The 22,422-nt window shown below is 43.6% G+C and overlaps 2 protein-coding genes across 2 annotated transcripts in view; one reads left to right on the top strand and one right to left on the bottom strand.

Moving 5' to 3' along the window:
* LOC127002838 (kinesin-like protein KIF14) overlaps positions 1-22,422 on the top strand; it is a 192,157-nt gene that overhangs the window by 53,838 nt on the left and 115,897 nt on the right. Inside the window, 1 exon segment of the mRNA XM_050869057.1 lies at positions 10,862-10,969. Coding sequence (XP_050725014.1) covers positions 10,862-10,969 — 108 coding nt within the window.
* On the bottom strand, positions 11,975-21,125 carry LOC127002839 (uncharacterized). Its single transcript, XM_050869058.1, has 2 exons — positions 20,077-21,125; positions 11,975-14,579 (listed from the first exon to the last, which is right to left on the bottom strand). Exon 2 carries the CDS (start codon positions 14,572-14,574, stop codon positions 12,835-12,837), a length of 1,740 nt encoding a protein of 579 aa, XP_050725015.1. The 5' UTR covers positions 14,575-14,579; positions 20,077-21,125; the 3' UTR covers positions 11,975-12,834.

Genomic DNA, 22,422 nt, shown 5'->3' with positions numbered 1-22,422 from the left:
GAAGTAAAAATTCATTACTAAATAGAAATTTACTGATATGTAAAAACATGGATAGAAAATGAGCAAGGATCTTTCCTGGAGAAAAAACATAATGAAACACATTCTCTGAGGATGAGATGCTGCTACATACTACGGGGTCAGCATACAGAAGCCCTGCTCTAACCTAGGGCCAGATCCAGGTCACTTGTTAGTGTTAATATCCTTACCCATCTGGACTTGTACTTGTTTTAAGGGGACATTATTATTATTGTTATTATTATTGATTATACCCCAGCCAGGAATCGAACCACAACTGTGGCGCTCGCTGCCATCTCTCCTACACAGAGGCTGGGGTATAATCAACCTGTCTTCCTTTGTTATTATTATTATTATTTATTATTATTATTATTACCTCTGCCAACGAAGTTGGAGGAGGTTATATTTTCGGTCCAGTCAGTATGTTTATTTATTTATTTGTTTGTTTGTTTGTTTGTTCGTTCGTTAACAGTCTCCTGTGCAGAATTTTGTGGATATTTCGACCAATTTTTCAAGGAAGCTTTGTGTCCATCCAGAATAGAACCCATTAAATTTTTGATGTCAAAGGTCAAGGTCGCACAAAACGTCATATTGGCCATAACTTTGGTTGTCGTCATCGTAGAGACTTCAGACTTGGTTCATATTTTAGCTCATGGAAAGACGCACCTTACATGGCCTTGACCTTGACCTTTGACCTTGACATCGAAAAGTTCACCCAAGGTCAAAGTTTCCAAAAAAATAGAATTTCATCAAATTTCGAAACAAATGCTTCCATATGATGCATAGGATCACAGTTGATGCCCATACCAATTTTCAGGACGATCTTTGGCGGAGGTGTGCATTATTATTATTATAAGAGAAAACGGTAGAAAGGGAAAGTGTGGACACCTATTCAGCACTCTCCAAACACCTGAGATGCTAAGAAAGAAAAAATGAAAGTGATGAGAGAGAATGAGAAAGAGGGTGAGGGTATTGTGGTGAAGCAAAAAGATCAAGAAACAGAGTGAAGGGCTTGGTTTGTCACCCACCAGGGAAGGGAGAGTGGGGACACCCAGGAAGACTGGGTGCATGGCTACAGCTGTGAGTCTATATCCTCACTCTAGAACTAGATGGATGTTGGCTAGGAAGCTCATCTTACCCTTGAAAGGTCTTATATTTTTTCTTGCTGGGTGTCTATTCTCTGATTATTGGTAGTGTGCAACTGGAGCTTAGACTGCTTTTGTTAGCTCTGTTGATTGGACAGCAGCTGAGGCAACCTTCTCCCACTCATAAAAAGAAAAAAAAACAGATCTCTCCATACTACAAGTTTTCTTTTATGCCTCGTAGTTCACTCATGTTGCATAATACTTTCTTGGTTTCCTCATCACTGGACAGTAGAAAGATAGTGGATTATGACTGGAAATGCAACTCAAATTGACTAACAATAAAGAAAATGTGAGGTATGTACATATAGCCAGTGAATGATGTTATTTATGATATTTTATGCAGCATTATGCATGTATACATTGTCTTTTCCTTATGAATGTCTGAATCGGCTATGGGTGGATTGTGAATGTTTGGAGTGGTGCCGCAAAAAATCCTTTGCAACCGCCTTTGTGCATTTGGGGAAATTCGTGAATGTGTGAATCCCCAAATAGTGAGCCCACAAATCTGGGGGAATCCACAAATAGTGACCCCATGAATACTGTGGGAAAGGTGTAGACAGAGCATAGTCATCCTCCTCACTGGAGCTGGTTTAGGCACTGACAGTCCAACCATGCAACAGGCCATACCAATTTTTTTTTTTTTTTTTTTTTTTTTTTTTTTTTTTTTTTTTACGTTGTTGCCTATTGCGCCGGTAGGCATCTTCCCGGTGGGGCCTGATGGTCGGCCCAAGGCTTCTTCCAGGTGGGGCCTGATGGTCGGCCCAGCCCGTTCTGGCGCAGGCGAGTGTTTATAGTGGCGCCATCTTGCATTGGCTCATGCTGCCCCCCGGAACTCGTTCTTGATTCGCTTGGACGGCTTCCTCTAGAGTCCGGGTTGATGGGTGGTCTTCAGGACAGCATGTGGGTAGTTTTAAGCCACTCGCCGGTGACTGAAAAATCCGAGTGGTAGCGTGCCTCGTACAGGCCTACCGGCCTCTTGCAGACTCCTGCGTTCTTATGTGAGGATTCGAACCCGCGTCGTCCATCACGCGGCGAATGTGGGTCCAGTACGCTATCACTTCGGCCATCGCCTACCCAACAAGAGCTGATACTATCCAGATAAATTTGACATTAGGTATGAACAGTAACATTCAATGTCATGACATGGCCATAATGACATTTTTTAATGTCCCACCAGCTTCAATTTTTCTTTGACATCTATGGTTTATTGGTTCTGGATAGTGATTTAGTTTCCAAAAGTTTCTTTGTTTTCATTTTTGTAAAGTTTACCATATGTCTGAAATGTCTCAAGGCCATAACATTACGTAGTCATGCAGCGTCGGTTTTTCGCCTAACCTTGCCTTTCTCTGCCCTGTAGCTCATGTCATACTAGACATTTCCCAAACCTGAGAATGTTTTTTTTATTTACGTTTTTGGCCTACGGCTCCAGTAGGCTTTCTTGGTGGGGTCTGGTGGTTGGCCCCATCCTGTTGTGATGCAGGCAAGTGTTGATAGTGGTGCCATCTTACTTGGCTCCTGCTGGTACCCAAAGCTCATCTTTGATCCTCTCTGAGAAAATCTAGAGTCCAGGTTGATAAATGGACTTCAGGACAGCATGTGGGTAGTCTTGGGCCACTCGCCAATGGCTGAAAAATTGCTAGCTTGTTTGATGTGTCGGATAGGACCTGCGTCTTCTTGAATGCCGCGTCAGCATGCAGATCACTCAGCCACTACCTCCTCACTTACAAAAATACAACTTTGCTTTATTTCTTTTCATTTAAATTGAGGTGAGCTTGGATCTTTTATGAATATTTAAGGGTAACTTTTCAGCAAATTTTCATGATGCGAGATACACACTGTGTAGTGCGGCGACTATGCCTGATGAATGAGCCTCCCATAACCCACTTAGCCAGTGGGGTACCTCTATGGCCGACTCGGTAAGGAGTGGCTCTCCCGTCACGCTGGTCGTGGGTTCAATCCCAGGCAGCCGGCGAATACCCTGATCTTGATAAATTTCTCGTGTGTTTCAATACACGCAGAGGACGTGTTGGATAATAGAAAAAGAGAAAATACAGCTCCCGGGGCATGACAGTGGTGGCATAGCGGTGGGCATCCTCTCCTGCAGTTCAGTTGAGTTTCCCCGAAGGGGTAACAGGTAGGATGGCCCATGCTCCTAGGGTAATGGAAAATGGGAAGTGTTGGAGGTATGTCTCTACGGGAACATTGTGAAATAGTGCACCAAAATGGGTCACAGTCTAAAGGCCTCAACACACAGAAATTAGTCTGCATAACGGGGAAATTCGTGTAGTGCGGCGACTATGCCTGATGAACGAGCCTCCCATAACCCACTTAGCCAGTGGGGTACCTCTTTGGCCGACTCGGTAAGGAGTGGCTCTCCCGTCACGCTGGTCGCGGGTTCAATCCCAGGCAGCCGGCGAATACCCTGATCTTGATTAATTTCTCGTGTGTTTAGATGCACGCAGAGGACGTGTTGGAAAATCGAGGAATAGGTAGAAAAATAAGCTCACAGGGCATGACAACTGGACCTGCACTATGCAAGTTTTTGGGTTGCAGTATGCTTCACATTTTGTGATTTTCATATATTGTCAACCAAAGAATCAACAGAAAAGTGATACATAGTCAGACAGTCCCCAGTACCACTTGTTGCCTACCATTCTAACTGTATTTTAAGAATAACCATGACTGTAGCTTAAAAATGACAAATAAAATAATAGTTACTAAAGTTTATTTGGTTGATGGACTTGCTGGGAAGGGAGGAGCTAGGTGTCCAGGGCTCAGGGCATCTACTGTGGCCCCTTGGGGCACTGGCAGGGTGCTCCAGTGGTGTCTTCACTCACTTCTGCTGTCACTGGTTAGGTCTCCTGGCTTTGATCTTATTTCAGACATTAACTCGCCAAACCTCTCAGAGTTGAGAGGAGACCACAGACATGATATTGTCATCGTCCTGAGATACACTAGTGGCCAAAGACATGGCATTGGCTTCACCCTGAGTCGCAGGCAGCCTCAACTTGACTCCATGATTGTCTGAGGAGTTTGCCTTTCTGATAGCACCCCTTTGCTGCTTGGCAGTTTCATGAACCTCCTTTACTTATTTGTGCCTTTATTACCTCTGGATCTACTCTTTTTACATAGCTTTACCTTCTTAAAACTGCTGTTCACCACTTAGGCAATACTGGTGAGTAATAAAACATGTAATTTTTTTCCGATCGTGAATATATTTTGTTTTCAGGACTCCCACCCAAGAATCTGCACTACTTCATAATCCAAATGACCTTCAGTCTGATGCCATTCGAAGTACTGAACTTTTTCTGTAGATGGCAAATCAATTGCCGGCCTCACTTATTCGGTACATGACCTTTGCATATTCACTGGAAAACTGTTTTTCCCTTATAATTATATTCCTAGATTTGCATATTAGGAGTTGAATATTTTGCATATTAAAACAAGTAAAAAAAGTGTCTTGAGTGAGTTCGCATTGTAGCGGTTTCACAATTTGTTAGTTCGCATATAGGGGGTCCAGACTGTATGTACAGCCCTTCAAAGTTTAAGAGTATCTTACAGGTAACTCGATTTACGCAAGTTTGCTTTACGCGTTTTTGAAATAACGCGGGATCCAAAATCCAAATAAATGTTTAATTTACACGTTTTTTTCACTTATAAGCGATATTTTATGGAGTGGCCACCAGATGTCTCATGCAACTGGACTCACACGGCGCCGCGGCCACACAGCTGAGCTCAGTTCTTCCCGCGCGCCACTTGAACAACAATACAGTACCCACGCTGCCACGCTACTCAACAATAACGGTGGGCAGGTACCAGTAGCAGTACTGGTACTAATGGTACCAGCTATATGGTATGGTACCAGTACCAGACTGCTCGGTACCGGTACCAATACTAGCCAGTCGCTCATGGTGTCCCTCATTTCTTCCTCACACGAGTGAGGCTGAGACCGAGTGCCTGAGTGGATATCTCGGTGATATGGATATTCTCTCTCTCTCTCTCTCTCTCTCTCTCTCTCTCTCTCTCTCTCTCTCTCTCTCTCTCTCTCTCTCTCTCTCTCTCTCTCTCTCTCTCTCTCTCTCTCTCTCTCTCTCTCTCTCTCTCTCTCTCTCTCTCTCTCTCTCTCTCTCTCTCTCTCTCTCTCTCTCTCTCTCTCTCTCTCTCTCTCCACTGAATGAAGTGAATATTTATTTTTAGATAGAAACCTTCAAACCAACCTCTTGTTTGATTTACATTGTTTTTGATTTACGTGACCTCTTCAAGGACACAATACTCGCGTAAATCGAGAGTTACCTGTACTAGGTTAAATTTAATCTGATAGCCATAAATTTTACATATGTTTCCTGTGTACATAATGACAAGATTCATGGTCAATTTCATAAATCCACTAAAATATTTATTCTAAACTTTTGTGATTGCTCTTTTAGAGACATCGATGAATCAGCTCAGTTTTATTCTTCTGGCACTTTTACTGGTATAAGGTAAAATACCTCATTAGAATGTAACTTCATTAAGGAGTTTTGATTATATCAACATGTATCTCCATTTTCCCGCAACACTTACTCCTGGCATACATTCTCAATAACTTTGGCAAAGTAGTTTTTGATAGTAAAATATAGTCCTCTTCTCTGTCTTCTTTCAATACTTCAATGTCAAAACTCAAATTCATTCTTTACCGAGATACATGGCCAGTTTTTAAGGTGAGGTTGATGCTTGGGAGGCTGCATTTTATGTTTCTGTGAGCAACATGCTGGAGCCAGCCTCACTGATGCTTTCACATCCTCACTTTTAGTGCCTTTTCTCTTATATGGGCAGTTTGTTGTTGCTTGGTCATTTTGCCATCCCTAGGAAATTTTTATACCCATTTCCATGGTAGGAATTACTAAACAAGCCAGACAAAGAGTCACAGAGTGGCAGTGAGCATGTGTCTTTTCCCTCATGTCCATAGTGAGGCTAATGGGTGACAGATGTACGATAACTCCCCGACTCTTACGCCACACTCAAGCTTTTCCTCCAACCACAAGTTGCTCCTCTCAGTGCCCAGGGTAAGGCAAATTCACTATATTAGTGCTATGCTGAAAGCAGGTGGTTGAGCCATGATCCGTGGGTTGCATATGGTGCTGTCTTTCTGTGTGTCAATTTGATACCATTCCTCCTGACTAGAAAAGGGGGTTGGTTGTCCCTGTCTGGAAATGGAAAGTGCACTGATGGAACTGCAATTGCACTACACAATGTGCCAGTCAAAGTGCTCACTCATCTACTGCTGATGCGAATTTGATCACATCTGCTAAAGTTTCAGAGACCTGAGCAACCTAGGTTCACATTCAGCATGTCAACAATTGACTGTATCCTAGCACTTCGTGTCCTTCTGGAAGACCAACATGAGTTTTGACTAACAGCCTATGTTGATCTCAAGGCCTTTGACTTTGTGCATCATGGGAAGCTGTGGGACATTCTTCGAGTCAGTGGAATTCCTGCAAGAATTATTGACTTGATGACTTTCCTTTACTCTGGGACTGAGAGTGCTGTGAAATGTTGGGGAGGCGTTTCCACCTTCTTCCTTGCTAAATCAGTGGTGAAGTAGGGCTGTGTCCCTGCTCCATCACTTTTCAACACTTGTATGGACTGGTTATTAGGCATAGTTGTTGATCAAAGTCATTGCAGAGCATCTGTTGGCAACATCAAGGTCACTGACCTTGTGTTTGCTGCTGCTGATTTACTTCCTGTGAATTATTGGAGGTCCTGGTGTTATCTCTGGAAGTGCTGCATGAAGAAGTGAAGCCTCTGTAACTGAAGGTCTCCTGGTCCAAAACCAAGGTTCAGTTGTTTGGAGGCTTACTAGATGACAGTTCAGTCTGTTTATGCATGTGGTGAGGATGTTGAGGTCACCAAAAGTTTCACATAGTACTATGGTATAGTACACCCATTTGAAACTGGCCGATAGAGTGTCGGCAGGCGCGGGTTGGCCCCGCCCCGCAACTCTGCCACCCCCCCCCAACACCTCTTGCTTCATCTCATATGTCAGCTGTTTAGTACCTTTAAATGAATTTAATAAAATAATTGGGTAATCAAGTAAGGTCATGTAGTGTTGACACTTTTGTGCGCGTGGACGCGACATACACGTCAGTATAATTGTCTGGTCGAAAAGCACGGCTTATGATTGACGCAACTATCGTGTCACTGATACAAAAAAATTCACCCAAAATTCTGTAATTCTCATTGATGCGTGATACTTGGTCTGTAGACAGGCTAGCGCATGTCGGCTCGAGGTTAGCTGATAGACCCTTCTTGCCGGGAAATTTTCCTGGTGAATGGTGAAAATCTCTTCAGTTGACTCTCTCTAGCGGTCGCGGACGGGCTAGTGTGTGGCGGGGGGCAGAGTTACCAAAGATTTTTTTTCTTTCAAGCTTAACTCATCAACTATACGTCATATAAAAAATCTGAAACTACCATTGTATTGGTAATTATCTGTTCTTTAAGATGAAACAATAATAAAAAAAACTATAACAGTTATGGAGATAAGTGGAAGAAAGTGAACATTTTTGAAAAAATCTTTTTTTTCAAATCTATGACCGTTATAATTGGTGTATCAAAATTCCGTTTGTTGCGGTAATTAGCTCAGAAATGTCCGCTTCTTTTGTCATAGAGCACAATTTGTTATATTTTTACTCCTTTGTGAAAGTGTGAGTTTTTTATTTCAGAAATCGGTTCGCATCACTTCAACTCACAATATCTCGGTAAAATATAAAACAAACATTATTTTTTTTCTTTCCATATGAAAGAGCTTACAATTTACAGTGGAATGTATGCAGTTTCATAAAAGTGAATCGAGCAAAAGATTCGATAAGCGAGTTTTGAAAAAATTTATACCGCGTGCTTAAGGTACCAAAATCAGGCCTCCCAATAGCCAGTTAGGTGTGCGTTTTGGACAAGAAAATCAGATGGGAGGGTGTGCGTGAAAGTGTTAAGATTGTTTATTTTTTAAGATAATAACAAAAATTTTGTATAAATACCATGACACTTGACAATGTTGTATTCCAAGGTTATCAAGTGTTGTGGTATTTGTACAACATAATAGAGGAAGCAAGAGGTATTGAAAGTGTGTGGCAGAGTTGCGGGGCAGGGCTGACCTGCACCTACTGACACCCATCGGCCCGTTTCAGATGGGAGTATTATAGTGTTGTGTGTAACACTTATTCACTGGACAAATTGATCTGGCCCACAGTGTTATGAACTCACTTAGCACACGTATTGTTGATACCAATGCAGGCAGACAAAGATTAGAATCTTTAAGTTGCATGTTCTCCCTGTCTTACTACAGTAAAACCTCACCATTTGCGCGGCCTTAATTTACGGCCATCATCCCATCATTTGCGCAGGTGGTCTTGCCATTTGTGCACCTCGCCGCTATGGTAACGGCATCTCACTGGCAGCAAAATGGCATCCGCTGATCTTCTGAGGACGTTTACTATAGTCCGGCAAATCTTAAGTGGTGGCTCTGACGTAGACAGCCCGCTAGACACTGGTGCTATGTCTCCAACTGACCTCGCGTACCGTGCCTCTCACACCCTTCTCTCTCTCTCTATCTCCCCGTATCTCTCTCTTTCTCACTCTAGTATAAAAACAAATATGTTTTTTATGACTAATTTTCAATCTGTGAGTGAATACAAAGAAATTTGTACAACACTTGGCAGCACTGCCACTGTGGCGTTGTCAGCTCAAGTCAACCCAACACCATACCTGTCAAGCTACTGTGGTGTCTTGTCATAAGATTTTGCGTTAGAGACCATAAGTTTGTGTATAAAAAACGTAAGACTTGACAGGTATGGTTCCGACGGACTCAAGCAGGGTGCACGAGGTGTACCCCCCCCCCCCCACACACACACACACACACACACACACACACACACACACACACACACACACACACACTAACCAACCGTAACAGTAACCATTACTCAGCATGCTGACATGAATTTAAAATGGTGCGTACGATATATTTCAAATTGTTTAACCAGTGGGCTTTGGCTATGGGAAAGCCGAGAAGTGGCCGAGAAACGACAATATCACACTGCATTTTGAGACTAAGAAAAGAGCATGGAACATACATCAGAGTACTCCTCTCACAACTATAAAGCCTTTAAAAATATTTATTTTAGTCAAACTCCATTCTTTTTGGCTGATGTTTGTTACAAAATAAACAGTCTCGTGACGTGTGGCATCTAGCCGAGAGTCACTTGTTGTCTGCTTTAGAGAATTTGACAAGTGATTCCTGTATGGATAGCTAATTCAGTATGCCATGACCTTACAGCACCACCTATGACAAAAAAGCCCACTTCAAGATCATTCACCCACCACGATGACCCAGGGCATTCATGGTGGGTTGCGCTATGCCACCACCGCCTACAATTAGCTCGAATTAGGTGTTTTATGGCGAGCCCTTTTTAGGGTCCACCGTACCACAGCCACAACTCGTGAAAGCCCTGAAAAGGGTCTGCCGACGTTCTCGGGTTAAAACAAACATATAAAAAAAAAACCCACATCGCAAGCATAGAAAAAACGTAAGATTTTCACCTTACTCCGTGAGACTTGAAAATCACCGAAATTACATAAGACTTACGCAAAAAACGTAAGACTTGACAGGTATGAACACACCGCAGTTGCCAGTTGCTCTGCCTGCTTTAATTATCGCATTTCTGCCATTTTTTGGTGTGTGTCTGCCATCTGCCATACAATGTCAGCTATATGGCACAATTATGATAAAATATGGAGACTGTACCTGTATGTGGAATGCCAGGACCGTCAAGCAAATTTTGATGCAAGTCATTCAGGTGAATGGTGAGGTTCCGCTGGGGATGGCCAGGGAGTGGGGAAGGAGTGGTTGCTAAGAACATTAAAATATTACACTTTGACCGTATTTCCACACCACCCAAGGGGGTAAAGAGTCTTGGTGCATTTTTTTTTTAGAGAGGTTTATTATTATTATTATTATTATTATTATTATTATTATTATTATTATTATTATTATTATTAATATTATTATTATTATTATTATTATTATTATTATTATTATGCATTGTCGTGCACCATACTCCCCGAATGAGAGTACACCCCCACTTTTCTCGCACACACACACACACACACACAGAGAGAGAGAGAGAGAGAGAGAGAGAGAGAGAGAGAGAGAGAGAGAGAGAATATATGCGAGGTCAGTTGGAGACGTGGCAACAGGGTCTAGCGGGCTGTCTACGTCAGAGCCGCCACTTAAGATTTGCCGGACTATAGCTGTTTTGGCAGCAAAATGGTGTCCGTTGATCTTCTGAGGACGTTTACAAGCTGTTCTGGCAGCAAAATGGCGTCTGCTGATCTTCTGAAGACGTTTACAAGCTGTTCTGGCAGCAAAATGGCATCCGCTGATCTTCTGAAGACATTTACTAGCTGTTTTGGCAGTATAATGGCGTCTGCTGATCTTCTGAGGACGTTTACAAGCTGTTCTGGCAGCAAAATGGCGTCCACTGCCGAGCTACAGCTGTCTACCACCCGCGCGCCCCCCGCGTTCTTGTGTTAAATTCTATTTTTTTATTGTGTTGTCTATAATCTGTATTTAAGTTTAACCAGTAGATATTCTTATGATGTTTTTGTCTTTAATGAGATGTTTCTTCCAAGGGTCTTTGCTTGTACTATTTGTTGTTACCCAACAGACCTGGCTGATGCTGGGGAACAAGGAACGCTCCATCGCTGCCACGGGTCTGAATGATAAGTCCTCCCGCTCACACGCAGTCTTCACACTCAAGCTCACCCAGACTCAGGTATGACACCTCTTCCACTCTTGGCCTTATTACCCATTCACTTGTATGTCAGTGAGGTGCTATGAGGGATTCTTCATTTCCACTGCTAAAGTTTAGAGCAGACTGCCTTCCTGTACATTATTGCTTACACTAACAAAGACATTTCAGTTTAATATATATGTATTACTTAATAATGTCTAGATCTGAACATCAGTGTGTGAAAATTAGGGATGTTTTCTTTCAGGCAAAGGATGCAGAGTAAGGGTCAATCAGAACACAAAGTAAATGGCTTCAAAGCACTGTTCCCTCTAAGAAAAATCAAAGTTGGCAACAGAAAATGGTCCACTCCAGTGTGGCTTATTTAAATTTTTGTACACTCCTTTTTTTTTGTATTTAATCTTTTTTTTATATGTGACACTGGCATTAAAACCACTCTTTTATCACTCATTAATTACTCCTAAATGAACTTACCGTCTCGTGTCCTTGGTAGTGTGATCCGACTCAAGTTGTTATGTGAGACTAGGGTTCGGGGATAAACAAGGGAAAATATATAACTAACATTTATTTAAAAATTATGAAAAATAATTTCTTCACTTGACATGTTACACTCCATTACAATCCTAACATTATGGCACGTTCAGCAATTGACATGGCGATCAACGACGACACGTCGCGAACATAAAACTCTAACTGAAAAATGCATTTATGATTTTTACGTATCTACTAAAACTCTCACAAGCACCAGAACCACACACTTTGGTTTCTATCTCTTCTCAACATCACAACAAATGTATCACTCCTCACCAGTCCTAGTTACACAATCCTACACTATAATCTCCAGGACAATAATTACATTTCGAAATTGCACTTTAGATTCTTGAATTTCTGCTCACAAATAATATCACTACAGCCATTTTAACCTGAGTGAGCAGGAGCAAGTCTGCTTGGAAGGGGAGCGAGACTTGTTCTGATTGTTTCACAAAAATCCAGCTCACACTTCTATTTTATTTTGGCTGGTCTAATAATACATGTATAAGTTTAGCAGGTTTGGAGTTAAAGTCCTTGCTTAACTTGTCTTTTTACTGGTTTTGTGTCTTACACGGAGCGGTGATGTGAACTCTATCTAGACGAAATGATGACTGCCCTCGGCAGCCGCACAAGCTATGTGCGTCATCTTTCGTTCATGAGGTTGCCTAGTCACAAAAGGATTTATACAGATAGAGGGAGAAGAAGTGGAAACGGATAGATATTTAGGATTAATATTTACATGTTTACAATGCTCGGTCAGGCTAGCGTGGCGCCCACGCCACGATGAAAGTAAAACTCTATGTACAAGGATGGCCGGGCAAAATGAGGTATAGAAAGTATGAAGACGAGAAAGGAAGTACACAGTATAAGGGAATGGGAAAAAAAAATAATGAATGGGATACAGGATGATAAGCCCATGAGGGACAAATAGCAGTTAAATGTAAGTTAAACAATTGGCACATGGTTACATTACCTATAGTAATGGTGTATAAACAAATAAAAACAAGTGCACAAAAAAAAAAATATTTGTTTTCTAATATCTAAACTCCCGGGAGAATGATTTATTAACTAAATATAATATGAGAAATAATATATCGTAGAAAATATGATCATGATCATGGAATAAATGGTATGGGAATACATACATGGTTAAGTTAAAATATGGAAACAAAAAAAATTGGTTGTATATGGAGATATAGGTGTATATACAAATGGGAAATAGATACATATCACAGAGGACTTGCATGTTAGTTAGTTATTGTAAAGAAATTATCCTGTCCTCTGGTTATAGATAAATGGCAGATGAATACAATTATGCTCAATGGAAAAAAAAAATTATTGGACAACGGGAATATGGCCTATGCCGTTGCTGGCTGTAAGGGGCGCTGGAGGACGGCTCGACGCAGGAAGGCGTAGCGGCGGTGGAAGACACAGATGAGGAGGGTAGCTAGGATCACAGTGAGCGTCAGTACCGTAGTCAGTGACGCGAGGATGGGGTATACAGTGTCGGGGCGAAGTTCTGGCCAGATGGTGAGAGAGGAAATGGGTTGTAGGGTGATGTTCGGTGCAGTGAGTTTGGGTAAGGTGTCTCCTAAAGAGTGTAAGGGTTCGAGTTGTAGGGGAGTTGTTGGTGTCGGCAAGTGAAAGGGTTTGAGGTTGTAGGTATGAAAGGTTTGGTTAAGCAATAGATGGTTAGATTGTTTAGTGGTTAGGTTGTGGGATGTGAGACTGCAGGCCTCCAAGATGACAAAGGAGCCGTGGACAGCGGTGTTGCTAGGTCGGGATCCAGGGCAAGTAACTGTAAGAGCAATTGAATGATGGAAATAGAAGTAACGCCAGGGTTTCACTCTAAGGTGGAAGATGGTGGTATCCTCGACTGGGGTGAAAAGACACAGAGATTCAATTGGGGAGTTTCTAACTAGACCCAGCTCACAAGGATAATTACTGGTAGGCAAAAAGACGTACTGGTAAGCAGGGCAAAGGTACATCTGGAATCGGGTGATATGGCAATCATGAAAGTCAGCTGGAAAAGCAATGTGCATGAAATCTGATGAAACCAAGAGAGTGGTATGAGATGTAGATAGTTGGTAGATGGAAGAATTGACAACTGTAGGGAATGGATGAACGTGATAGATAGTGAACATATCTGGCGACCTAAAGGGTATATGCACCAAGATACCATCTGTAGTCAATGTTGCCTCCATGTAGGGATAATAATATTGAACCTGGGTCTCACTGAAAACAGGAGTTAAGCCTTTTTCTGTTCTGGCCCAATCAATGACATGCATAAGTTCCTGAGGGGTGAGAAGGGAAGGGGTTACAACACCATCTAACACGTCTCTGAGCAGTGTAAATGTGTCCTGCAGTGCTAATTTAAAATTTGTGATTGCAAGGTAGACAGCTCTTAGGTTTGCTGCCATTAAAGCCAAATGGTGAGCCAATAAGTACTGGTGTTGGTCCTGCTGAAGCTGGGTTATGAGGGATGTGAAGTTGTTGAGGCGGTCTATGATAACTTTTTGAGTCTTAACAACCGTCTCAATAGCTTTGTTTTGGGAACTGAGAACAATGGCCTGGTTATTCAAAATAGTACCCCATTTGTCTAACTGATCGTGAACTTCAGCAACATCGGCTTCTGTAGCTGTACCAATGAGGCCTTTTAACAATCTCCCACCAATGTCGATGAGACCACGCTTGGACCTGGCGTGGGCTACTGGTGTTTTAAGGTAAGTTGAAAAAGGGGTCCATTCTAGCAGACTATCAAAGGCTTGTTGGATATTTAGGAAAGATAGCATGAGAGTAGAGAAATATGTCAGCGTGAGTGGATGGTTTAGTTTATGAACTGTGTCCGAGGTCTGCTGGAGAACCGCTTCCGCTTGCTGGATCTGGCGCCGGAACTGGGGTATATGGAGTCTCTCCAGCTTTTGAAAATCGCAGAGGGTAATGCGGACATCGACCACGTCCTCCACCACCATCACGGGGCCGTCTGGCTCCACGATTGCCCCCACACGTAGGTGTTGTTCATAGGAGGGCTGCTTCGTGGCATTTGTGGGGAGGACCAGGAGAACACCTCCCAAGACACATAGGCAAGGGAGTAGCATCGCAACTGGGTGAGATAATAGAAAGTGGTTAGTGGATGGATAAGGTAAAAAAATATTGTGGGAGAAGAGAAGGGACACTAAGGGATGAAGATGGTTCTCCGTACAAATGCATCAGTGTGCAGATGTGTATGATCTTAGTTTCTTCCTGTAGTCGTTGGTAGTGTCCACCTCAACTGGGCCTGGAGTATTTGTCGGTGTCGTTAGAGGGTCGTCAGGCGCAGGGGTCGACTCCTCACAGGTTGAGGAAGAAGGTCGGTTAGTGCGTTTTAGGTGGTCTAGGTGTGCAAGCTTCGTTTCCAAGGTAGTCAGGTGGCGGATCTTGACCTTATTCCCTTTGTCGTAGGACAGTACTCGCACGGTCCCTCAAAGCGAGTGCTAGTTTGTTTTGGGTTCCTGAATTTTAAATAGACAATGTCCCCTGTGACCAATAATTTGTCGGTTGCTGATTTCCATTGTGACGCATTCATGGCAGCCTTGCTATCCTCGATGTTGGAGGTAACCCGTTTATAGATCTTCTGGAAGTCTGTCCCTCTGACTCGGACGTAGTCATCAAAATTATAGATGGGTGTGTCCTCTTTGAGGAGGAATGAGTATGGCAATCGATGGTCCTGGCCAAAAATGACAAAATGAGGTGTGTCACCTATTGATTTATGGAGAGATGAGTTAAGAGAAGCCATTACCTGAGGCATCCATTCGTGCCAAGTTACTGAGACATCACCGACCAGAGAGCGAAGTGTCTGAATGATTTTTCGATTTTGTCTCGACCATGCCATTGGAAGCTGGATGATAAGCCATGGTATTTACCTTATCAACTTGGTATTCCCTGCAGATTGCCTCCAAGATTTTATTGTTAAATTCTGTGCCATTATCTGAGATGAGGACTTTAGGGGTGTTATATTTACAAAAGACTTCATCAATGAGAGCTTTAGCCACAGTAGTTGCTTGCTTGTCCACTATAGAACTAGAACCGAGAAACGACTGAAATGATCAATGGCAACCAATAGGTATTTGTGGCCTTCAGTAGTTTGGGGTAATTTCAATAGGTCAATAGCAATGGTATCCCATGGCTCTAAAGGTATGGGATAGCTTTTGATGGGGACTTGCTGAGTAATGGAACCATAATTTTCTGCACAAGTGTGGCAGTTGTTGATGTAATCAATGATGTCGAGCCGCATACGTGGCCAATAATATAACAAACGGGCTTGCATCAAAGCTCTACTTTTTCCAGGATGGCCTGCATGAGGGGAAGAATGTATGTTATGCAAGATCATAGAGACTTGGCTTTCTGGTACGACGATTTGTGTAACTTCCCTATGCGGACCGTATTTAGTTGTGATGTATGTATTCCTGACGAGGATGCCGTCGTTGAGATCAAAGTCAGTTAAGGGTACAGGGAGCGTTGGCAAGGAATTGGGGTCGCCACTCTGCAGATAGTATAGGATGGGTTGACAGAAGGTATCTGTTTGTTGCGCTGCGCGTATGGAATCATTCAAAGTTGGGTCATGAGTTCGACTTGGGTCATCAAAATGATCTACATCCATGTCCATTATCGCGCCGATATTTCTGGATAGGGCGTCCGCTACATGATTTACTGCTCCAGGGACATGAGCAAATGAGGGATTAAAGTCTTGGACAATGAGGCTCCATCGGGCCAATTTCCCGTGAGGGTTTTAGTAATGAATAATTCCACCACGGCTGCGTGGTCGGTTCTGACATGGATATTGTAGCCATAAATGATGTCACGAAAATGACGTAATGCCCACACGACCGCAAGGGCCTCAAGGTGGGTAGTACTGTAGTTTGATTCTGCTTTGTTGAGCGTGCGACTTGCATATGCTAGAGGTTGTAATTTATTTCTAACATCATATTGCATGAGAGCGGCTCCTAGGCCCTTGCCACAAGCATCTGTGTACAGGAAAAAGTCTTTTGTGTGGTCTGGGTAGGCCAGGACAGGCGGGGATGTTAGTGTTGTTCTAAGGTAATCAAAAGCTTCCTGATGTTCCGCCCCCCATGTAAATGTGGAGTCTTTGCGCAAAAGTTGAGTGAGGGGTCTTGCAATGCGTGAATAGTCCTTGATAAAGGATCGATAGTACCCGGACAGTCCTAGGAAGGAGCGGACAGATTTCACGTCTGTTGGCACAGGATAGTTAAAAATAGCCTTGACCTTGTCAGGAGTCGTATGTACACCATTCTGATCTAGTACATGGCCTAAGTATGTGATGCTTGGACGCAAAAAATGACATTTTGGGAATCGCAGAGTTAGACCTGCCTGGTAAAGGCGATTAAATACTTCTTGTAGTAAGGTAATGTGTGAGTCGACATCCTGTGACACTATGATGATGTCATCTATAAAGGCGAAAACCTGTTTGCCAAGGAGGCCATGCAAGACTTTGTTGACTAGCCTTTGGAACGTTAGTGGCGCACCACTAACTCCAAAGGGGAGTTCTGAACTGCCAGTGACCCGAAGGGGTAGAGAAGGCTGTAAGCGGTTTACTATGCTCATCGAGGTCAACCTGCCAATAGCCACTTGCTAAATCTAAGGTCGTGAAAACCTTGTTGTTGGTGCCCATGCTGCTTAAAATATCCTGCAAGTGAGGTAAGGGGTATCTTTGAGGGTGCGAAACAGCATTTAGTTTCCTGTAGTCAACAACTGGCCGAAATTGGCCGTTTTTCTTCTTCACAAGGAAAATGGGAAAATTCCAGGGAGAAGTAGTGTGTTCTATAATACCTGATGCTAACATGTCTTTGACTGCAGTATCTAGGATAGGTCTTTGAGAGTGTGGTGTTCTGTATGCAGGCACATAGATGGGGTTGGTATTGGGATCAACCGGTATTGAATGTGTTAAAACATTTGTGGATCCAATAGGATCATCCGGCAGACTGACAATGGAGTGGTATGTCTCTAGTAAGTTGTGCAATTTCTCCCTTGCTTCTGGAAAAGCTAGATCTTCGAGATGAGTAGCTAGATAATCATTTACTTTTTGTTTATGATGATCACTCCGCAAGATTTCAGAGGGGGAGATGATCTCTGATTCCTGTACGCTACCTATGCGTTCAGGTAGAACTTCAAAGTCAACGACGCATGTCCCTTGACGGAACTTGCGTACGTATGGGGATGAGTTGTGCATTATTAGGAAGGTTTGACCATTTTTATCTACTTTGCAAAGTGCATCCTCCATAGTCATGGCATTCATCTTCAAGCTCTCACTCATACAGATAGCCTCACATTCATCACTTATACCAGCAAGACGCATTTGAAGCATAGCTGATCCACGTCCTTCTAACGTGACGTCAGTCGCCAGAACGCCGTGGACCCTCAAATGCTCTTGCGAAGAGGAAGAAGAGGGAGAGGGAGGTAATGTATTGGAGGATGATGCACTTTGTTCCTTAATAACATGCACTGCTGGAGATGAAGTATCAACCAGTGACCGCTGGGCCACGCTAGAAAGATGAGTATATTCTCCATCGGCGGAGGGAGAAGTGCACAACAATGGCTTTGGGGCCGTGAGTGTTCTAATTGGTGTTTCATGTTGGTAAACACAATCTTCTGCTGGAGCTAGGGACAAGCAGTGTTCCCGCATGGATTGAAGACCCAAAAGAATATCACCTGGGATATTCAAACCATGACACACATGAAAGGTGGCTGTAATCGGGGACAGGGAGTTAGCCAACTAGATAGACAAGGGGGTGTGTCCAACTACTTTAAATGATGTGTCATCTAGTCCACTCAATTTGAGGCAGGGAGGTTCCAATACCAAGGTTGTCTTTGCATCATGTAAGGCACGCAATGTACCGATGTTGATGATATTGGGACATGCCCCTGTGTCCATGAAAACACTAATTTGGCGACCATTACACTTAGCAGGGACAGTCATGGCAAGGGAGGATTGGGGATAAAGAGCAATGCGGTGGTGTTTCATGGTAGTGGTTTCAACATCCGTAGGTTGGGTTTCAATGTCAAAATGAGCTGTGGATGTACTTGGTTTGTTTAAAGGTGTGCGGGTTAGGGGTGTTGTATGAATACCACGCACCTGGTGTGATTTTGTACCTGAGCCTATGTTATTGCGGGAGACATGGCGCGAGGCTTCCCCGACGAGGTACCTCCCGGGGCCTCGCGGCAATCCTTGGTGGTATGGCCTGATGTCTTATGGTAGGAACAATATTGATTTGACTGTTGGGTGTTGCTGCCGTACCAGCAATTACGTGTATGGTGTCCTGTGATTCTGCAGTTGTAACAATATTGAGTGTTATAGCCACGCCCGCGACCCCTGCCTCTAGTGTAAGGGCGGCGGCCGCGGGGTGTGGCAGAGCGGTTCCTAGGGGTCTGAGCTCCGGTCGGGGAGCGACTTTGGGGACGCCCCCTCTGAATTCTGACACCCCTCACCGCTGAGGATGGGGGTTCTGTTGGAGGCTCTCGTCCCGACAGGGGACTGATGTGGTTGAAAAGGGTTCTACCTTTTGGAAGGGGTTCTTCCTTTTGTAACTCTTTGAAGAGTGTCTCCGTGCAATTGAGGAGAAAGACAAAGTATGAGAAAAGGCGGCACACATCCTCAAGGTTCATTTTCTCATCGGTAGTCAACTGGGAGTGACGGAATTGGGTTTCAAACTCTGTGAAGGCTCCACCCGCGACGCCTAAACAGTCATCCACTGCAATATTAGCCTTTATTTTGGGACGGTAGGTAGCCGCTAGGCGGAACAAGACTGACAGGGCACCTTGTTTGCATGTGGAGCCGAAATGGCTGATGAGATTTGCTTTCGCTTCATCATATGTTTTGGCTTTCTTGAATGCGTCACTTTTTATAATGGATTGAGCCCGACAAGGGCCCGTGTGGATGCTGTCGTAAAGGTGGGCCAATTTCTCCTTTTCATTTGTATATTGGAATTTGGTAAAAGCATCCTCTACCCTCTGCAGGTGAGTTAGGAGGTCGGGGCCGGTCTCCTCTGAGCCCGTATATTTTGGATTTTTATCCTCGCCCCTTAAAATGACGTTTTGAGGTTTGTCACTCATGGTTGGGTCACTTTGGTGCTGTTCTGTCTGGGAAGAAGTAGTCTGGGAAAGCTCTGGTGAGAAGTCTGAGGGGAGCTTCTTAGCAGGAGGTAATGGGGGTGCTGGGGGAATAGGTTTTGGATAAGCAGCTCCTGAACGGAGGACTGTGTGATGGGGAGTATCAATCGTTAAACCGCTGAAGGCAGAGGATAGAGCCTCTTCCAATTTTCGATCCTGGGACATGGGGAGTTAGACGGGGGAGTCACTTAGCTGTGTCCGATGCATTTGTAAGGAGACCAGAGCATGAAGGGATGGCTGATGTATGGTGAGGGGGGAGACTGGGACGCAGGAGATGTGGGTTAACTCACTTCTCTCTGCTCTCCGGCACAAGCTGTAATGTAGGGGAGATATTAGGACGTATATAAGGAAAATTATAGGAAGGGAATTTTTAAGTAAGATTAAAGGGAAGTTTATAGGAAGATTCGTAGGTAATCCGTAAGGAAATGGTAAGATACCTTGGGTGTGAAGCAGTCGTGAGGTCGCTTGAGGAAAGAGTGGGTCGGTACAAGGGCATAAATGACTGGGATCAGCAGATGTGCAGATGGCGACACATATCACTGGGATCAGCAAGGCGTGGCTGCCGCCGGCGAAAGAGGGGTAGGGCTGGTGAACGGGGAGGGGAGGAGCGCTGAAGGCGAACGGGATGGATTACAAGAGAGTAGGGATAGGAAGTTAAATGTAATCCGTGTAAGGGATTAAGAACAAATGAAATGGCGATTATATTAGGTTAAATTAGTGGAGAATGGGAGACGAGGGTGAGAATGTTAATTGAAATGGGGGGTTTCGACAGTACATGTACTAAATTATGGAACAACGTTTCGTCTTACTTGAGTGATAGTTCAGGTGACAAACCAAAATTGTGCGGCGTGTTCCACTAGCCGGGGGTGGGTGTTGCCGATGCTTTGATTGACGGCACGCTGACGCTGACCGCTGACGCGTTGCATTGAGCTGCCTGGCCGCGGCTACTACCTCTTCACTACTAATACGGCTTCCTCTTCCTCCTCTTGTGACTGTGAAGATACAGGGTTGGGGGAGCGCGGCAGGGGTTAATCCCGTTAATTGAGGTGGGATTTTTGGGTAGACTGGTCACGGACGTTTGCTGAGTGGTGGCACAGATTGTTGTTTTGGTGATACAACGTAGGTGGTGACCTCTTTTGTAGGTGCAAGTACGAGCGATGGGGCTTGTAGTCGTCTCATAGGGAGTGTAGTAATCCCGTAATTGTAGAGAGGGTGTGCTGGATTTGTCGATTTGTGCTGGAGTTCACACTGGTTCACTGGTATGGAGTCACCACGTAATTTGAGGCACTTTGTGTAGGCCAGTATTATTTGATGATAAATCCTTTGTAATCGCTTTGTAATCGCTCTGTAATCGCTTTGTAACCGCTGCCACCAATATAAGTTTAGCAGGTTTGGAGTTAAAGTCCTTGCTTAACTTGTCTTTTTACTGGTTTTGTGTCTTACACGGAGCGGTGATGTGAACTCTATCTAGACGAAATGATGACTGCCCTCGGCAGCCGCTGACTATGTGCGTCATCTTTCGTTCATGAGGTTGCCTAGTCACAAAAGGATTTATACAGATAGAGGGAGAAGAAGTGGAAATGGATAGATATTTAGGATTAATATTTACATGTTTACACATGTCATGCTTATTTCTCTACACAACCAATCGCTAGTATTTCCGGTACACAACCATTGGCTCAATTTGGTTTGTTAGTGACCACCCATAGGATTTACTTTTGTTCTATTCGTTATTATCCCTGAAGACACACCTACTCTCACTTACACTCTTAGGGCGTATGTTCTGTCCTGTTATTCTCTTTTCTGCTAGACTGCCACACCTGTATCACCTGTCGAGGATTCAGACAGCAGTAACTCCTTTATTGTAGGGTCCAGCCTAAAATGTTGTATGTGTCAAAAACAACAAATAAATAAATATGGGGACAGTAAAGCAAATAATGCTTGCAGTTATGACCTCAACATTAACTACAAGATACATAACACAATGTCAATAATAGATCCCAGAAATGTGGAGAATGTGCATAACTCACACAGTGCCTCCCTTATCAGCACTGGTGATTCTAGTAAAGCACATCTCCTTGACTGACCCCCATTCATCCAATCCAAGCACTGTAACACAATGCCTGCGTTAACACAAAGGTAGGCCACACTGTACATAACCCCGGTCCATAACAATGTCAATGATATCACAGAAATGAGGAGGATGTGCAAAACTTACACAGTGAATCCCTTATCAGTGCTCTGGTGATTATAGCATAGCACCTCTCAGGGATGGACCCACATTTATCTGATCCAAGGTCAAGAAGCATTGTAACACAATTCCTACTTTAACACAAAGGTAGGCCATACAATCAACACAACCAAAGGCAAACAACCTGCCCCTATAACTCTGGTGCACCATCATGGCCAGTTGAGTGCACCCAGTCCTCCACTGAACTGATGGCGGCCGGGACGAGAGGCAGCCAAGTAGCAATCCTCTCACGAGGACAACACAATGCACAATCGACCCTACAAATGACTATGAATACCCGTCTATCTTCTATACATATATAATATAATAAAAAACACCACACAAATACAAAATTTCATCTTAATATTAAGACTTACATCTAACAATAATAAAGCATGGAATAAGAGGGCACACTGATATGTTCTCATTATGTAACTTACTGAGAACATCTGAGCATGGCATAAGAGGGCATGCTGAGGCTCTCAGTACAATACCCATTTCCACGTTTCAAAGTCTTTGAATGGTTATTGCTTTTTCTCACACTCGGAGCCAC

The sequence above is a fragment of the Eriocheir sinensis genome, chromosome 24, assembly GCF_024679095.1.
Source record: "Eriocheir sinensis breed Jianghai 21 chromosome 24, ASM2467909v1, whole genome shotgun sequence".
In the NCBI taxonomy this organism is placed as follows: Eukaryota; Metazoa; Arthropoda; class Malacostraca; order Decapoda; family Varunidae; genus Eriocheir; species Eriocheir sinensis.
Note: the sequence above shows the minus strand (reverse complement) of the source record. Positions and strands in the feature narration are given on the sequence as shown.

Excerpts from the sequence above, each read along its gene's own strand:
- LOC127002839 (XM_050869058.1), bottom strand. The coding sequence starts at position 14,574 with ATGCTACTCCCTTGCCTATGTGTCTTGGGAGGTGTTCTCCTGGTCCTC.